Genomic DNA, 19,317 nt, shown 5'->3' with positions numbered 1-19,317 from the left:
CATGTTTTAAGCAGTTTGTGGATTAGCCACCATACGCATCCCAGTGTAAGCTGTTAAATCATTTTTTATATTCATATGATCATTTTAATTCTAAAATTATAGAAAATAAAAACACCTTCTGACAAGTCAGAATCAAGATTAATACCCTTGTCAGTATTCTTCTAGCTGTATATATGAACCGTCTTTATCCCAAAAAGTCAGACATCTTGACCAACACAACGCTGTTAAAATGTATTATCTTTATTCATCTGCTTGATAAGAGACATGCATAAAATACAGTACATCTCTCCCCTGATTGGAATTAGTGGAATATTTCATAATCTGCAGGTTTAAGTCTCAATATGTACAGCTAAACGTCCACATTTACAGTTTTTTGTTTTTTTTTTAAATAATGCACAGTGCATAAATTACACGTTTGTTCCGAATGTGAGAAATTACCTGTCCATGTTCCATAGATTAAGCCATGAACTTGCGACCTCTGCGTTTAACGAAATAAAAACAAATGTGATCAAGAACTATTTAACAAACATCACTCATTACAGCAGCATGAAATGGATGTCATCTTTTTCCTCTTATAGCGGACGGATGAATGTGATTTACGTTTACGCTCTACTGATTTCCAGCTGAAAGGACAAGTGTTCGGTCAGGGTCAAAGTTCAGAGTGACCCAAGGAATTGGCGCATGCTTGTAAATATGAAGGGGGGGGGAAGTCATGCATGAGTTAAGAGACGTTAGAACCCCAAAACTATATCCTTCAAACCAGCTTTGTTTCCTCACCTTGTCTTTATGCTCTTATTTATACATCAGAAGTAGTTACGCTACTGTGCATTATCTAGCTCATCAGTAAAGCATTTACAGTTCAGCATGGATTCTACAGTTAGCTTAAAAAAAAAAAGTTAATAATAAAATTCAGAAGCCTGGCCCGAGTCTCTACATGGCCGACTTGCTGTACATGTGTGAGATCTGCTCGCTGAAGACACGGCGCAGGTCCATTCGCTTGCTTTTCAGGGTGGGAGTGAGGAGTCCGTTACTGATGCTGAACATCTCGGGGTGCAGATACAAATCTTTCACCTGGAGAAGAAATGACCTGAGGTTGGTGTGTTTCTTTTACTTCACTTTGCCTAATGTTCCTGGATCTGAGCAGCTCAGAATAAATTATTTTGAGGGATAAAAAAACGCTTTGGGTTTTAGTGTGATGAAGTGGAGTTAGTGATGCACTCTGAAGTTGATTATTTTACTATAACCGCAAGTCCTGAAATGTTATATTAATTAAAACGAATCATGTTCCTCGTACACTATTCATACATTTAATGTAACGTTGTGAAACATCCAAGAGACGGGTAATGCCTGTTCTATAATACAGACATAATTATGCAGATACGAGTCTTTTACTGGGAAATACACCACTCGTATTTTTCATACGAGCTCCATCCGCAACATGGAGAACCAAAAACCTCTATACATCACTCACGAGGATCTCAATGAATTGTTCTGATAAATTTGGTTCCTTTGTGAATGTGTTGCTATAATAAGAAAATCACGCATTGGCTTGAAGATATCAAGTTTATCATCTTGCGTTGAAAAACTCGCATTTTTCAGATGTAATACATCATGGATTGAGTGAAATACATCACTCCAATGACGTCACTGACTAGATGCACGTTGTCAAAATGGCAAGCCAGTTCAAAATTAAAATTCTTTTGAGTAACTTGTGAATTTTTTTTTTTCTTGTGGATGCATCCATATAATATAAAGAACTGTACACGGTAGTGCAAAGATATGAAGTTTATCTTATGTTGAAAACATTTGCATTCGTTTGCTTTGCTCGCTCGTGAAATACATGTTCACCACTCAAAGATAAACTTCATATCTCCACACAACCATGGAATAAAAACGTATTCCCTTCTAGCGGGTTTACTGATGACATGCGATACTGTGATCGTATTACCGTACACCACTCTCCCCAATGGAGAATGAGCATGCAGTATTTTGTTATAATATTGCACATTGTCAACAACACCACGACCTCACACGTCGGTGCTCACGTGAAGATCCAATGACAAACTTTTCTGCTGTGCATACGTAGAATCATTTCTTTGTCGGCCAGGAAAGAGAGAAGACGCGGCTGATCCGGTGCTAGGTTTAAGCACTACATAAATAAATAAACTGAAACTAAAGATGCGCTGAACATCTGAAAGGCTACCAAAACTTTATATAATATTCACGCATATTTACAAGAGAAAAAAAAAAAACATATCAATGGACATCGAAAAACTGGAAAAGGGACACAGAGATGTAAAACTTCCACGCTCAAGAGTGACAGTTTGTAAACAAGCATGGCCGTGAGGTTTGCTTCATTAAAAATGTAAGATTTTGAGAGAATTTTGGCATGTGTGTAGCTGTCGATGTTGATTTTAAAAGTAACGAAGTAAATTACACAGGGATGATGATTATCAGCCTGATGGTAACTGGACTGCCATGCTAACAGCACCAGGTCGCGGGTAAGTTTGCACTGGCCTTTGCTACGGTAACTCTACTGCTATGCCAGCTGGAAGCTAACAGGACAGTCACGGGTAAGCTAGCGTCGGCCTTCAAGAATGCTGATATGAAGTGTATTAATAATAATAATGGCGCTTTTTTCATGGTCTATCATATATTCTGTTCACCATCATGTTAGCTGAATGGAATATCTGATGTACCACTCAACACCAGCCAATATTATTTAATTACACATACAAAAGTTTGGACACACCTAATTCAATGTTTTTTAATTAATAAGAAAAAAGAGTCACTTCATGTCAAAGTAATGAAGGCTGTCGTTTCTCTTTACTTTGTTGTTTGGTTCTTGACATAATATGGATTACTACAGCTGTGGAATAGGGCTATTTACTGTATTTATTATCGGATCTCAAATGCTTTAAGGCAGCAAGAAACTCGTCCACTAATTAACCTTTTGACGAGACACACCTGTTAATTGAAAAGCATTCCAGGTGACTGCCTCATGAAGCTGGTTAAGATCATGCCAATAGAGTGCAAAGTGTCAAGGTAAATGTTGGATACTTTGAAGAATCTAAAATATGAAACCGAACACTTTTGTTTTCTACTTAATTCCATAGTTTTGATGTCTTCAGGGGCGGCACGGTGGTATAGTGGTTAGCGCTGTCGCCTCACAGCAAGAAGGTCCGGGTTCGAGCCCCGTGGCCGACGAGGGCCTTTCTGTGTGGAGTTTGCATGTTCTCCCCGTGTCCGCGTGGGTTTGCTCCGGGTGCTCCGGTTTCCCCCACAGTCCAAAGACATGCAGGTTAGGTTACCTGGTGACTCTAAATTGACCGTAGGTGTGAATGTGAGTGTGAATGGTTGTCTGTGTCTATGTGTCAGCCCTGTGATGACCTGGCGACTTGTCCAGGGTGTACCCCGCCTTTCGCCCGTAGTCAGCTGGGATAGGCTCCAGCTTGCTTGCGACCCTGTAGAACAGGATAAAGCGGCTACAGATAATGAGATGAGATGATGTCTTCAGTATGGTTATCCTCCGCTGGCCGAAAGGCCCAAAGGGGGATTATGTCATGGTGATGTCCGTCGCAGGAAGGGTGCTCAGCTTCTGAAATCAACTCCTCTCACAATTTTTGGAGGAATTTCACGAAACTTGGCAGGATTCTTTGTTATGTGTCAATAATATACATATTGCAATTTCGTTCAATTCGGTCACATTTTACCAGAGTTACAGCCCTTGATTTAACAATTTCATGAGTGTGTGTTTTCCTTCTGAAATCAATTCCTCTCTCACTTTTTGGAGGAATTTCACCAAACTTGGAAAAAGGCATTATGTCATTAGTACACATTGCCATTTTGTTCAATTCGGTCGAGTTTTGACCCTTTGATTAAATAACTTGTACTTTGACAATTTCATGAGAGTGTACGTTCTTCTGAAATCATCTCCTCTCACAATTTGTGGAGGAATTTCACCAAACTTGGTAAAAGGCTGTGTTATATGACAGTTATACGCAGATTGAAATTTTGTTTAATTTGGGTAAATTTTTACCAGAGTTATGCCCTTGATTATTATTAACAAACTTGTACTTTGGCAATTTCATCAAGGTGTGCTTGCTTTCTGAAATAAACTTCCCTCACAATTTTTATTCGGAAAGGCCTGAAGAGGGATTACGTCGCGGCGATGTCCATCTACCCATCCTGGGAAGGGTCCTCAGACGATTTTTGGAAGAATTTCACGAAACTCGACAGGATTTTGTTATCTGTCGGTAATACGCGCATCACAAATTTTGTTCAATTCAGTCACATTTTACCAGAGTTATGGCACAGTTGCCAGCGGGGGATATTGTGCTCTTAGAGCACTCTTCTTCTTCTACAAGCAGTCAAAATACAGAAGCAGTAGGGGTGTACAAACTTTTTTGACTGGTAACACGTGTTTTGTACCTGCTCAAAAGACTTCAGTCCTGCTTCCTTCCCCACTGCAGTCATGTCCTCCAGCACAGCTTTCTTCACATCCTGCAGTAAAGAGACTATCAGTGCACTGCCACAGCACCTCGACACTTTCATTAGATCTGTGTCTGGCCGCTATGAACGACGTTCCAGTTTATACATTATACTGAATAGAAAAATACACACGCGTACACAAAAACTGAGATATTAGAACTCACAGGATTCTGACAGAGCTCTTCGTACGATCCCACAATTCCTCTCTCTTTGACCCAGTTAACAAACACTTCCGGGTCTGGGACCACGATGCCTATTAGATAAGACTGAAACGCATGCACAAGAGGACGACTTTAGTAAACGAAGAGTCCGAATACACTCTAGCTGACTCCGTGGTGTGTGTTTACCTGTAGACTGTCTCCATACACAAACACCTGGAGCACAGGTACGCAGCGCATGTAGACATTCTCGATCTTCTCTGGAGCGATGTATTCTCCCTGAGACAGTTTAAAGATGTTCTTCTTTCTGTCGATGATGCGAAGAGTCCCGTTCTATCTCACACACAGACATTAAAAGGGCTTTTTCATTACTGCATCCAGACAGTACTTTTATTACGTAAAGAAAGTCATTTATGAGAGTATCACACTTCTGTTTTAGACATTTCTGCTGAAAACAGCTCCTCATCCAGATTACGAAGCCTAGATTAGTATTTTGTCTTTTAATATATGACGAAATTAACAGTTTGCTTGGGAGCGTGACTATACTTCTGGACCTGATTTTATACATATTTCAGTCGTTAAGCTGTTGTGTTTGCTCGCTCACCGGCAGCCACTGTCCCACATCCCCTGTGTGCAGCCAGCCGTCACTGTCCAGAGCCTCAGCCGTCCTTTCGTCGTCCCTCAGGTAACCCTGAAATACACCGGGGCCCCGAATACAGATCTGAAAAACACACACAAGCACCAAAACAGCAGCAGCTGGCACATTAGCCTTCCTTTATTTCTATTTCCTTTTACTTTTCATTACAATCCACCAAAATGTGTGTGTGTATGTGTATATATATGTACATGTTACCTCTCCCTGTCCGCTCTTGGCATAATAGTTCATGTCTGGAATGTCGGTCAGTTTCACCATGGAACAAGGAAGAGGAGCACCGACGTGGCCTGAGACACAGTTCAAGTTTAGCATTTCAACAATCAAACTTGCACGAGTGTCCTAAATGGAGTCAATCTCGCCGCTACAAGGCTAACGACTGGCTAAGAATTACCGTATTGGCCCGAATATAAGACGACCCTGAATGTAAGACGACCCCCCCTTTTCCAAGTTCATCTTTGGGGAAAAAGTTTTTTTGAAGACCAAATGTTCATTCATATAAAGCGTATTTATTTCAAAATTCTGTTTAAAATTAGAGGCTTTTGTTTTTCACATTTAAATAGAGGTCATTTCAGTCTCATTTCCGTGAACACTTTTCATAGAAGTAAAAAAAGGGGCTAAACTGCAGGCTACTAGACAAGCCAAATTAAAACATTTAAATTGCATTAATTCAACAAATTTGTCAGGTTTAGATTGAAAGTTCATAAACTTCAGAATGTCAATGCATTGACTTCCCATAGCCTACGGGTATATGGAATAAATTTGCAGAACAGTGCAAATGCTTTAAACAATGCATTAAACAATACATTAAGGTTTACAATAATAAACAACTGAAACAATGGAAAGGGTAGTTTGCTAAATTACAGCTACTCACCACAGAGATCCTCAGCCTCACTTTGCTCACTCTCACTGTCCTCACTTTCACTTTTGGCGGCATTTTGTCTAGTCCGCGAATTTAAGATGACCCCCCTTTTTAAGAGCTATTTTTTACAACAAAAACACCGTCTTATATTCAAGCCAATACGGTAATGTGGATGCTGTACATGAGGAAATCACACGCTCGCTTTCAATCCATGTTGACTTGTTTGCCATTGCAGACATTTGTCTGTTTTTCTCTCACACACTCTTACTGATATTTAAACAAACAAGTTGCAGTATGTCCGAGAGCAGCCATCTTGAATCGCCTACCAAGGGTGTGGCCTTTAGTTTGAAGGCAAAATACATTGGAAGTCCTTTAAAGGGGAACTGAAGTCATTTTTAAACTTGCTTTATTTCTTAACGTGTTATTCAATTACGTTTTGTTTTATTAACCTTGTATCATGACTCGTATTGGCATATTATATGACGCTTATCGGCCTTTTCGGTTTTTAGCGATGTCGAATGTAGTTCATTTGGTCCGCGGCAGGCGTCGCTTATGGGTTGTTTTACAATCAGGGTACGCAAGCTAAAAATCACATTTAACACTTATTATCTTCAATATCAAAAGGCTTGACTAAATAAACTTGGTTGTTTATTGTAGCCCTGTGATAGCTCTATTTACCATGCAAAAAAAAAATTGGTGAAAAATATACGTCATATTTAGCAAAATTACTCGTGTCATTTAGAAAAAGTGCTTTTCTGACCACAGGTAGCTCCAAAAGGGATGCACTTAAATCATTCTTTACACCATAAAACACATTTGGTTCCATATCATTGGAAACATAGTTAAGTTTTAATGTTGAATGCCAGTAAGTTTTCAGACTATTTTGATCAAATTAGTATGTAATTGTGTCAAAAAAAAAAAAAAGTCCTCTCCGAGACAGCTAATTTTTCAATATAAAATAACACATCTAAAATGATTATTTTCATCCTAAAATGTGGTCAAGATATTGGGACATAAATATTAGAGACAACTAACACAAAGCTCACAGCCTTATATTTAAAAGCACTATGGAAGTAGTGGATTCTGAATTGTCAAAAAAAAAAAAGTCCTCTCCGAGAATCACTTCATTTGTTTCTCCCAGCCCTGCTTAAAGCGACACTTAATCTTGTTATAATACAAACTATTACACATGCCTATCTGTTCTTTAACTTGTCCTTCACTTAAAAACTGGTACAAGAACCAGTTTGAATCAATTTGAATTTTGGACCCCTGTGACACAAACTTTGTACCCTGATTGTAAAACAACCCTTATCCGTGCGATCTTCGCAAGACTTCAAACGTGATGTGTCGGCGCCGCCCTTTTGAAAACTGTTTACCCAGCTCGCCACATCATTCCAATTTAGATTAATTTTGAGATTTGCCAGCTTCATCAGTGATGGAGATTATTCCATACGACTTCAAACCAACATGGAATAGAGAAGAGTTGGAAAGACGACGGGATAAGGACGAGTCTGTCCTGCTGGTATTTAAGTCATTACTGTTGCATAATTAAAACGTGCCAGATCAGGCGGCCGATAGGTTTTCAAAATAATAAATACAAGCATGCATTTTTGTGATAAATACATATTATATTGAGCGCATTTCCCACATAATCCTCACTAAGGTTTCGGACAGCGCTACAAAATGACGTCCGCACTATATAGTGCCCAGGGAGCGATTTCGGATACGGAAAACTTCCGGCTTGATTACGTCAGCATTCGAAAGAGGGCGCGCGTGTCTTCTGACAATGTCGGCAGATGTTGGTCACTTTGCTTTCCGCTGTACGTTTTACTTCCGTCCTACGATGTCTCACACAGGTAGGGTTGGGCGGTATCCAAATTTTGATACCTTTAAACTGTCTGTGTTTTCCCGGGGTATACGGTATTACCGAGAAAAAAATATTTTGTTTCGGCCTACTGTGTAACGTGCGCCTATACCGGCGGACCTTGTCCAGACCTGCGCCTATGCCTCAAATGTACTATTTAAAAGCAGCATAGCGAATTATGTGCATTGTGGTATGGATTAAGCAGCAAAGCGAATTTTGTGCATTGATGAATGGATTAAGAGATATTTCAAAGCATCACGCAACTCTTCCTTCATCTTGAAAATAGCATTCAACTGTCGTTTACACATGTCTGCGTTGAAACGCCATTTGCAGCACTATTTCACCTACTCCATCAAAAAAAGTACACGATGAGCAGGATCATACCCTTTCAAGCATGGGAAATAAAAAAAGAAAAGAAAAAGAATCAACCAACACCCAAGTCCGTTTAGACTGCGCGATAAACCATATTCTTCAGCGCAAATGAGGCGAACCTAATTCAAATGCGTGATAGCTGCACAAGGCAAAATCATATGGGCCCACGTCATGCCATGGCGGGGAAATTAATAATCAAATGGCCTTACCTTGCTTAAAACGTTGTCTTGATCACATAACTCCTTACAATTATTCCACTTAAATCCATACGGTTTAACACACCCAACAAAGATAGCAAGCGCATTGCTAATTCCCACCAGAAACCGAACAGTTTACGCTACGATGTTTTCTTCCGTTTCTTCAGTAGAGGACATTTCAAACGTTTATTACCCACATCCCAAATGTCATACGTTATATTATTTTACCTTGTTACTCATGTAACCTACTCAAAACACAACTCATTGGAGAGATCTCGTGGAAGTGGAGTACCCCAGGCTATGGTGTGCCTTAGGGGACATATTAGATTTTTTTCGATTTTGCGCGGTCATTTACATTATTGCTGGCTCTTCCTTTTCATTTTGTTTGAAACCAAAATACTGCCACACTGCCGATGTTGTATTTTTTTTTTTTTTGCCACTAACTCGTTATCTTGACTCGCCATCTTTCAACCGCGGTCTCAGTCTCTTGCGAAGCTTTCTGTCAGACTCCAAATGTCACGCAGGGTTGCCATGGTAACGACATAAACAACCCTGCACGCGATGAGAACTTCTTTAGGAAATTGATAGAATTAGTGAAAATACGATCACACAGGGGCGGCACGGTGGTGTAGTGGTTAGCGCTGTCGCCTCACAGCAAGAAGGTCCTGGGTTCGAGCCCCGGGGCCGGCGAGGGCCTTTCTGTGTGGAGTTTGCATGTTCTCCCCGTGTCCGCGTGGGTTTCCTCCGGGTGCTCCGGTTTCCCCCACAGTCCAAAGACATGCAGGTTAGGTTAACTGGTGACTCTAAATTGAGCGTAGGTGTGAATGTGCGTGTGAATGGTTGTCTGTGTCTATGTGTCAGCCCTGTGATGACCTGGCGACTTGTCCAGGGTGTACCCCGCCTTTCGCCCATAGTCAGCTGGGATAGGCTCCAGCTTGCCTGCGACCCTGTAGAAGGATAAAGCGGCTAGAGATAATGAGATGAGATGAGATGACGATCACACAGTTATTCGGGATGATCTTCAATTTATTATTTTATATTATGACCATGTACTCCATATTTATTTAGATATTATATATTTTTTTTTAAATGACGGTAATGAGACCGATACCGTTGGTACTTTTGGATACCTCGGGATACCTTCTTACCGTAATACCGCCCAACCCTACACACAGGTCTCAGCAAATCTTGTTTACAGCCATTGCTTTGACATATGGACTGAGATATTACAGAGCATATTTCAAACACTCATAACTTGTTATAGCAGTGACAATAGCGATCAGAAATGCATTCCTATATTTAATAAAATGAGAAATAGAATTTTGATTTAAAAAAAAATTGCCTTTAGTTCTCCTTTAAATACTCATCCATTTAAGTTATTCCACAAAATCAAGTCGTACATGAGCTGGTAGCTGACGAGGCGCGTAGCTCCGAGTAGACTATAAGCAGCGTACGACGAGATTGAGTGGAATAACTTATTCTATCCACATTCACTGGATTTTGAGAAATGGAGCATTTTTGTTTTTATTTTTTGCAAATTTGATAACTTTTATACAAAATATGTCTGACAAAATAATTTCCGCTTGGATTGTAAACAAACTGGCGAAATGACAGGAGCAATTTGGGGAAAAAAAAAAGCTATAATAATAATTCTTGAAAAATAAAAAAAAAAAGTTCTTACCATCAAATACCTTCATTCCATATTTTATTGCCTTTTTTTTTAAATATATTTGGGGTTTTGTTTTCAAGTAGAGTTTTTATTTCGTTCTCGGTTGGGTCAGTAACACGCTTCACCATTATTGTCGTCTTCAGGGTTTTTTTGGCGGTTGGCAAACCAACTTAAAGGTGCATTACTGCCACCGACTGGGCTGGAGTGTGGAGCAGGAGAGATTTTAGGGGAGAAGAAACCTGTTTTCTTTTAAATACTCGATGACAGTGATTACAATCTGACTTGATGCGCACCGCCATTTTGTTTTTCTTTACTCACGGTATAGGCTATGAGCTGATATCCTAGTAGTAGAGTAGCCAATCAGAGCGCACGATTACTCATATCCAGTGAATGTGGATAGAATAATTCTAATTTCATTTGCTTGTGCTTAGCTTTGGTTAATTGTTACCTACGTTACACCAAACTCAGCTGATCCAAATCATTTTCAAAAAAAAATAGTGTTTAAACAAAATCGGACCAAACTTGTCTGGATTACATGTACTGCAGGATACATTCGACCTTTCTGTATAGATTTGTAATGCCTGGAGGAGATCATTATCTCCTCATGAGGAGAGGAGAGCGTGTTACCTGCGCTCCAGTCTCCAGGCATAGAGAACGTACACCCAGCCGTGCACTCAGTCTGACCGTAGCCCTCGAATATCTACACACAGAGTAAAACATGTTCATTAAGACGACGTCTCTGACACAAACTCACTCAACCACCTACAGCAAACATCCAAGAGAATACAATATTTATATTTAAAAAAAAAAAAAGTTTTATACAGCTGTGAAAAAGATGTAAAATCATTTTCCATGATGTGTATACACTTGATGGCTATTAAGAACACTGAATGTGATCTAAACCCCAAAACAGTTCATGCCCAAGTAGCTTTGTCCATAAGAACTGCTGCATATACAAAAAAAAAAAACATATCAGTGTCTTCATAACCTTAACTCTGGATAACTTTGCACGTAGCCAGAACCTCACTAATATTCGAAGGATGTTTCCATTTCTTTTTTTTTTTTTCCCCTTCCTTTGACTGGAAAACCAGGCTATTAAAGTCCAGGTGTTCCAGGATGCGTGGGAACTCGTGTTCTGTTCATTTGTCTAGTTTTCCCACAGTCTTGTTCCTCCATATATTTGATTTCAGTGCCAGGACATAACTCATTTGGGTTCATTTTACACTTCTGCATTACCGTTCCTACTGCTTTCAATTCGATTATAAACTTTTTGTCTTCTATTAGTGTGGAATGGTGTAATCTTGTTTGAGAAATATAATGAGGAGTAAATGATATTAGTTGTGGTTTGTTTTTTTTTCCCCCTTTTCTAAGGAGAGCTCTGACCAGGCAGCCGAGGGCGGCTCGGAGGAAGGACAGCACTGTGGGCGAGATGGGAGCTGAAGCCGTCATGATGAAGCGCAGGTTTCCTCCCAGACTGGCCTAGAGAGGGAAAGAAACAAACATCTTCAATCAGGTCGCTCGACACCGCTACGTTTCTGTAGCAAGGTAAAGGAACAAGCAAGAAATTCAATGTACTCACTGGATATTATACTAAAATAAAATCACTCCTAATTAAACGCGTCATCCCATGAAATATGAATAGGCAAGATGTCCTCTTCTTAGTAATACTAAGGAAGAGAACGCATGGGTGGAAGGTGAGAAAGACCAGATGAATAATATCTAGGAGGAAGAAGAATAGAAATAAGTGGAACATAAAGGAGAGGAAGAGGAGGATGATGAAAAATAACGAGAGGAAGAAGAGGACATATAGAAGGAAGTAGTAGAAGACAAATTAAGAGAGAAGAAGAGCAGGAGAAAAGGAAAAATGCAGCAAACTTAAATAGGTCCTGGACGCCTCCCTGGGGAGGTGTTCCAGGCATGTCCCCCCAGGACACGCTGGAGGGACTATGTCTCTCGGCTGGCCTGGGAACGCCTCGGTGTTCTTCCCGAGGAGCTGGCCGAGGTGTCTGGGGAAAGGGAAGGTTGGGCTTCCATGCTCAGACTGCTGCCTTCGCGACCCGGCCCCGGATAAGCGGAAGACGACGAGATGAGACTTAAATAGGTAGATAGATGATTGATTGATTTAATTTGAATTTATCCATAGTATAATTAAATGTGAAATTAGAAAGATGGATTTTAAAAGACGAGTATAAATACATAGGTGATTATAGAAAATCGCACGCACTGTTGGGTTGAGAAATTCAGACTATTTCTCGACGATTACCTCGAGTGACTCGGCAAAATGGCGGCCGATCGCTTCGTCACCGTAAGTGAGGAAGAATTACACATGATGAAAGAAAGTGCTGTTCCGAAAAGCACTAAAGATTCTCCGAAGTTTGGTCTAAAACTATTCAAATGGTAAGGTGGAACTGTGATTTTATTTGTATTTTTTTTTTTAATCCATTCAAAAAAACATGTACAGTAGAACCCCGCCTATTTGCGGTTCAGTATTCGCGAATTCACATATTCGCGGGATTTTATATAGAACATATCTCCTATACATTCGCGGAAATCTCAGCGATTCGCGGTCATTTGCGGCGAACATATCGAACGTTTACGCACTGCTACATTCTCAGAGCCGAATGCTCGCTCGCTATTGGCTGAAGTTTGAATGGCGGGCTGCTGCTCATTGGCTGATACGAATGAGCGCATTGTACAGTACAATCTCGCGGTTCCCGTAGTTCAGACTTGTTCACGTGTTGTGCGTTCTTGGTATTTTTGAATAATTTTTACGCCCTACAATGGCTCCTAAACGCTCTGCATCTTCTAAGGCTCCTGCCAAGGAACCCAAGTGCCAGAAGAAGGTAATGACGCTGCAGGAGAAGGGGGGGGTTTACAAGTATTCGCGATTTTGGCTTATTCGCGGCCATGTTCAGTCCCTAACCCCCGCGAATACTGAGGGCTTACTGTATATATTTTATGTGACTGAGCGTTATTAATTTGCATGCTGCTTTTGAAGTATGAAATTGTTGTGTATAGTTACACAGTAAAAGCAGTATTCTGCGATTTTACTGGAGGTCAGCTTGATGGACCACTTGGGTGCTTGTGCAATTAGTCAACGTAAGATAAAACGCACCTGATTGGTTACTGGAAATTGTATAAATATCCAGGGGTGTGTGTGTGTTAAGGTGTGGTCTGTTAATGTCCAACAGCTAGGGAAGCTGTACCGCTGTTTTTGTTTTTTAAATAATCACCTGTGTATTTGTACGAAAAAAAATTATCCACCTCCGGCTCAGTGAATAATAACCTCGACTTCATCTCGGATATTATTCACCGATATTCACTTCGCCTTCAGCGAATCATTGTTAACAAGATCAACTGTGAGCTACTGCTCACTTATATCAGAATGCAAGCGATCGAAGGAATAGGGCACTTATTATGAATGCTGACTTCAACAAATAACTCTGAAACAAGTAAAGAGCAGTGTCTCTCCTCAGGGATTTCAAACAGCATCCTGGGAAACTGTCATTTTGAAGTCGCATTTTGCGTCTTGAAATAGCGTCAAAATCCACGCCATACGTTTCATAAATACATTCAGTCGGTAAACAGGAAGGCGATGTGCGACAGACCTGAAAACGGTTTACACGGTATAGAACCCCAAGCTGAAGCTCGGTACCAAGTGGCTATGATTTGTGGTTGCTGGGGAAAAAAAAAAAAAAAAGGGTGTTTTGGACGGACAGAGGTAGACCAGTAAGTTCCCTCCTCCCCCCTCGGCCCACGGGTATTTAAAAAAATAAAGCTATTACTAGTCAGACCCTAAAGAATACTTGCATATCAGCTATATATATACACACACACACTACCGTTCAAAAGTTTGGGGTCACCCAGACAATTTTGTGTTTTCCATGAAAAGTCACACTTTTATTTACCACCATAAGTTGTAAAATGAATAGAAAATATAGTCGAGACATTTTTCTGGCCATTTTGAGCATTTAATCGACCCCACAAATGTGATGCTCCAGAAACTCAATCTGCTCAAAGGAAGGTCAGTTTTATAGCTTCTCTAAAGAGCTCAACTGTTTTCAGCTGTGCTAACATGATTGTACAAGGGTTTTCTAATCATCCATTAGCCTTCTGAGGCAATGAGCAAACACATTGTACCATTAGAACACTGGAGTGAGAGTTGCTGGAAATGGGCCTCTATACACCTATGGAGATATTGCACCAAAAACCAGACATTTGCAGCTAGAATAGTCATTTACCACATTAGCAGTGTATAGAGTGGATTTCTCATCTCTAGCCGCTTTATCCTGTTCTACAGTGTCGCAGGCAAGCTGGAGCCTGTCCCAGCTGACTACGGGTGAAAGGCGGGGTACACCCTGGACAAGTCGCCAGGTCATCACAGGGCTGACACATAGACACAGACAACCATTCACACACACATTCACACCTACGCTCAATTTAGAGTCACCAGTTAACCTAACCTGCATGTCTTTGGACTGTGGGGGAAACCGGAGCACCCGGAGGAAACCCACGCGGACACGGGGAGAACATGCAAACTCCGCACAGAAAGGCCCTCGCCGGCCACGGGGCTCGAACCCGGACCTTCTTGCTGAGACGCGACAGCGCTAACCACTACACCACCGTGCCGCCCTGAGTGTATTTCTGATTAGTTTAAAGTGATCCTCATTGAAAAGAACAGTGCTTTTCTTTCAAAAATAAGGACATTTCAAAGTGACCCCAAACTTTTGAACGGTAGTCTAATTATTATTTCAAATCTAATGTGCTGTGAAAGCAGAGAGTCTAGAATGGGTCAGTACTAAGTGCTGTATCTGTGAGAGGTACCTGGATCTTGTGGAAAACCAGTCTGTCCCACACACTGTCATTCCGGACGATTCCGTTGTTCAGCTCGGCCTGTTTCCTGCGCACAGCGTAGTGTAGGATGGCCCTCCTTAACACGGATGTCACTGAACCCTGAATCTACAACACACACCAGAATAGCTCAACCTCTTCCTCTGAAACATGTCACGTTACTCAAGTTTTGCCTCTCTTTATATTACAGAAATGATAATCCAGAATTGTGCGTTTAATCTCATACTGATCATCAACATGGGGAAAATTAATATTATTAGGCACCACCCAATCCTTACACCTTTTTTTTTTTAGCCTGATCCTGACCTTATCGTAGATACGGTTGAGTACGCGGGGCACCACAGGGAAGAAGGTGGGCTTCAGAGTTTTAATGTCGTCCATGAGCAGCGAGATGTCACCCTGGTAGAAGCCCACGCGCGATCCATGACAGAACATCGACACCTGAAGACGTTTAGACGAGCATGAAAGAATGAATTAATGGAGGAAAGGATCAGCATGATGACTTATGCAGATGATAAGGCGCGCTTTCTTTCATGGATGTTGGCTTTACGACACCCTTGCGCTTTTGTCTCATGTTGGTTTGAAGGAGGAGGTAATAACAAAAAGGAATCAAAATTTATTACTCGTTCTCATTTTTATTTTGTTCCAACGGTAAATCTATAGCTTATTTCCTTGTATGCTACAGGTATGAGCGCCTCCTTTATCTACGGACCTTTCTTTTGGCCTCCTAATTGATGGATAGGAGTGACTGAGAGAGTTACAGCATAAACACACAGAAAAACCCAAAGGCTTTCACCTGAAGCATGCGTTCGAACATGTGAGCGAGGGGCAGGTACGAGATCGACACGTCCTCCTGGCGAAACTCGAAAAAGCCCTGCGAATAAAAACATATATATATTTATATATAAGCAAAGAGAAATCTTGCACTGATCATCAGCCGCATGAAATATTAGCAGCATTACATTTTAAGTGGGGAGTTAATTCAATCGTTCAGCACTTACAGCAACAGTTAAACGTGTGATTTGTCTTCTGTGCAGCTGATATAAGGAGGAGTTTAGAGTTTACTGGGTAATGGAATACATAATTTATTTACCACACACTCCTCAGAGGCCTATAGCGGCGGAGGAAGAAGAGCGGTAATGCGTCCCACAGGAAATAAACATACAAATGAACAGAGACAAAGAGGATACAAAACATACCCCCACGACAACCTAGTGTGCATTCAGCATTAATCCTGTTCTCTGACATCAATTATATTTTACTTTTAACTCCATCCTGATTCCGAGGTTGACGGGTCGAGTTGACTCACATCAGGCCAACAAGTAATGAAGAGTGTGCGCACAGGATCAGACCATGTTCATACGATACACAGCACTTTTTCTGGCTACGAGCTTCAGACCAAGGGAGTAACTTTGATTTTGACATTGGTGGGGACACAAAAGTGATCCAAGGCAGAGCTTCTGAAAGGTTTTTTTTTTTCCATTAGCAATCATAATTTCATGTCATGCAGATCTTATAGTTTAACGCAGATTTTGTTGAGTTTTTAAAGCTCGACGGAAACCCTGCACTTACATTCTTGACTTTGAAGAAGAACGAACGAATGTCTCGTTTCTTGGGAGGGGGGCCGTCGTCCATGATACTCAAGTCCACCCACGTGCAATGAACCGGTGCTACAGGTGCTCTAGCCCCTGCCCCTTTTCTGTTTGCTGTCCAAAGTGCCCTTTTCATAGGGACTGTTTTTTTTTTTTTTTATTATTTGTAAAAGATAAGTTAGCTCCAACATCAATATTCTCTACAATTTGACAATAATATATGAAATTATAGATTTATAAAATAACGTTTTTCTATGTAAACGCGGGCATCAATCCGTGACGTCATGCCTCCGTGCAGAAAGCGCATGCAGGCGGTTGACAGTGGGAGACAGTGCGAGGAACGGCATGGTAAGGTCACACTGAAAGTCTCCTTTCATTTCTATCTGAACATGCAATACTGTGCAGCTTAGAACACAACAGTAAATGCGTAGGGTTGTTTATCATTTAATGAAGCCGCCTAGGCTATATTTAAACCGTTTGCTCCATCCATTTCATTAACGTGGCAGATTCGGAAACTTTAGTTTGAACGACGGCGTTAATAACGTATTCTAGCAGCTTCGAAAACTTGGTGCCATTCCACCATTGGATGTATTCTTTGGCATAAAATACAATATATTTTATGACATGACTAGACAGAGAAATCTTTTAGCTTCAAAATGATATATCAAACATAATTTTTTGACAACGACAAGTATATTAATTTTGCGACCAAAGTCACCTACCCTTTTAATTTCCACGCGTGATGTCATCGGCAGGTTCCCCTTCTTGTGTACCATGTGTCGGTCTATTTTTAGACCAGGAAACCCCCAAAGTGAGAGAGTAATTTCTCCTCGTATATGGGGGCCAAAAAAATTGCGAAAAATTGAGTTAATCTTTCAGTTAGCTAGATTTATTGGTATTAGCTAGATTTATTGGTATTATTTTTATCGCGTTCTATCCGCCATTGCTGATAATATGTGCCACGTCAGACGTCACGTGGTACACAAGAAGGGGAACCTGCCGATGACATCACGCGCGGAAATTAAAAGGGTAGGTGACTTTGGTCGTAAAATTAATATACTTGTCGTCAAAAAATTATGTTTGATATATCATTTTGAAGCTAAAAGATTTCTCTATCTAGTGATACCATTTATATATGTTGTCAAAATATATTGTAATTTATGCCAAAGAATACATCCAATGGTGGAATGACACTTTAAGGCTGAATGACGACGTCCACAACATATTCTAGGCTGTCAGACCTTCTTCTGCTGGCAATTGAGAAAGATATCCATATTGAATACAGTGTTGTCAGACATTTTCAAGAACATGGCAAACCGAAGACTGCTGCTTTGAAGAATACTGCAGCATTTAGATGGATCTCACACACACAGAATGTTCAGTTGCAATTGAAATTTAGTTTTGAATAAAGTTAACTTGTGTGAAAAATTTGTTCCAAGTGCCCTTTTTTGAATGTTGAGCCCCTCCAAAGGTCTTTGCACGGCCCTGCTCAAGTCAGCATGCGAGTCGTAGGGCAAGCATGCATGGACATCGAAGTCCAGCTCAATTTGTAGGCTGACGGAGAGTGGGGGGTGCGTGGGGTAGGTCAGGTGTGTACGTGTGAGATACGGGGGGTTGATGGGCGGGTAGTCACGGCTGCTGTGGGAAGTGTGCTGCTTTTACAGCAGATGGAGTGACAGCTGGGATAGCCAACCATGTAAGTTAGCGAGAAACAGGTAGCTAATCAGAGAATGTATATCTACGTTAGAGCGGGGATTATTAGCAGTGTCATACATTTAACCCTTTGTGTGCCATATAATTATTGCTCAGGTTAGGACATCGGTTTTATTGATCGTGATTACACAGTAATATTGGTAGGGACACGTCCCTAGCGTCCCTACCCAAAATTACGCCCTAGTTTCAGACTATTTAAAGGGATAGTTCGGGATTTTTGACATGAATCTGTATGGCATCCCCATCAATAGTGTCGTGCAAACACACTGACTTACCCCTGACAGCATCCTGTGAGTCCAGTTTTTGTCCAGTTTTGGTCCAGACGAAAGTAGTCCGGCAAGTTTGTTGGGGTCACGAAAGTAAAACGTTTTTCGTCTCAAAACAGTACGTGTTCAAAAGAGTGATATATTTGCATCACAAAACCGTTGCCAAATAAAAAAAGTCAGACCTCGAAATCGCTTGGCACTATTTTCTCTCCCTTCTTATCACTGCGCGCTGCCGCCAGGTGACAGCCACGGCTGTTTCATTCATTGTTTACCGCTAGCAAAGTTAGCGACAACATGTCTGACTACGACAGCGACGTTGAAAACATTGACTTCATCTCACAGCCAAAGGGATATCTTTATGAACCCGAATATACAGATGAAGAAATTCGCCAGATGGAGTTAGAACGGGCAGAGAGAGAAAGGGTGGACAGAGAAGTGGAAGAAGGTGAAGCTGGAGCCGCAGCTGGAGCTCTCAAATTAGCTTTTTTTTTTTTGAGATTAACATTTTTATTTTATTGAAAATCTTTTTGACAGTACAAATAGTACAAATTCTGCTGAAGTAAGCATATGCTACTACAGAATGTCAAATCAAAATAATGGCATTCCCCAGGGGAAAAAAAAAACAAAACA

General features: G+C 40.9%; 1 protein-coding gene and 1 long non-coding RNA gene across 3 annotated transcripts in view; one reads left to right on the top strand and one right to left on the bottom strand.

The window, feature by feature from the left end:
- Nucleotides 1–224: 224 nt before the first annotated feature.
- Nucleotides 225–19,317, bottom strand: part of acsl2 (acyl-CoA synthetase long chain family member 2) — an 87,816-nt gene continuing 68,723 nt past the window's right edge. For both annotated transcript variants that reach the window (XM_060931328.1, XM_060931327.1), the window contains 11 exons: nucleotides 15,913–15,990; nucleotides 15,423–15,557; nucleotides 15,090–15,224; nucleotides 11,649–11,744; nucleotides 10,893–10,965; nucleotides 5,503–5,591; nucleotides 5,254–5,370; nucleotides 4,839–4,982; nucleotides 4,656–4,757; nucleotides 4,432–4,503; nucleotides 225–1,071 (listed from right to left, as the gene is read on the bottom strand). In XM_060931328.1, the coding sequence (XP_060787311.1) occupies nucleotides 931–1,071; nucleotides 4,432–4,503; nucleotides 4,656–4,757; nucleotides 4,839–4,982; nucleotides 5,254–5,370; nucleotides 5,503–5,591; nucleotides 10,893–10,965; nucleotides 11,649–11,744; nucleotides 15,090–15,224; nucleotides 15,423–15,557; nucleotides 15,913–15,990 (1,182 nt within the window). In that variant the 3' untranslated portion in view covers nucleotides 225–930. The remainder of the gene's footprint in view (nucleotides 1,072–4,431; nucleotides 4,504–4,655; nucleotides 4,758–4,838; nucleotides 4,983–5,253; nucleotides 5,371–5,502; nucleotides 5,592–10,892; nucleotides 10,966–11,648; nucleotides 11,745–15,089; nucleotides 15,225–15,422; nucleotides 15,558–15,912; nucleotides 15,991–19,317) is intronic.
- LOC132892866 (uncharacterized) overlaps nucleotides 10,291–19,317 on the top strand; it is a 58,103-nt gene continuing 49,076 nt past the window's right edge. Inside the window, exon 1 of the long non-coding RNA XR_009655487.1 lies at nucleotides 10,291–11,810. This is a non-coding gene — a long non-coding RNA (uncharacterized LOC132892866). The remainder of the gene's footprint in view (nucleotides 11,811–19,317) is intronic.

Source organism: Neoarius graeffei, chromosome 10, assembly GCF_027579695.1.
Source record: "Neoarius graeffei isolate fNeoGra1 chromosome 10, fNeoGra1.pri, whole genome shotgun sequence".
Lineage (NCBI taxonomy): Eukaryota > Metazoa > Chordata > Actinopteri > Siluriformes > Ariidae > Neoarius > Neoarius graeffei.
Note: the sequence above shows the minus strand (reverse complement) of the source record. Positions and strands in the feature narration are given on the sequence as shown.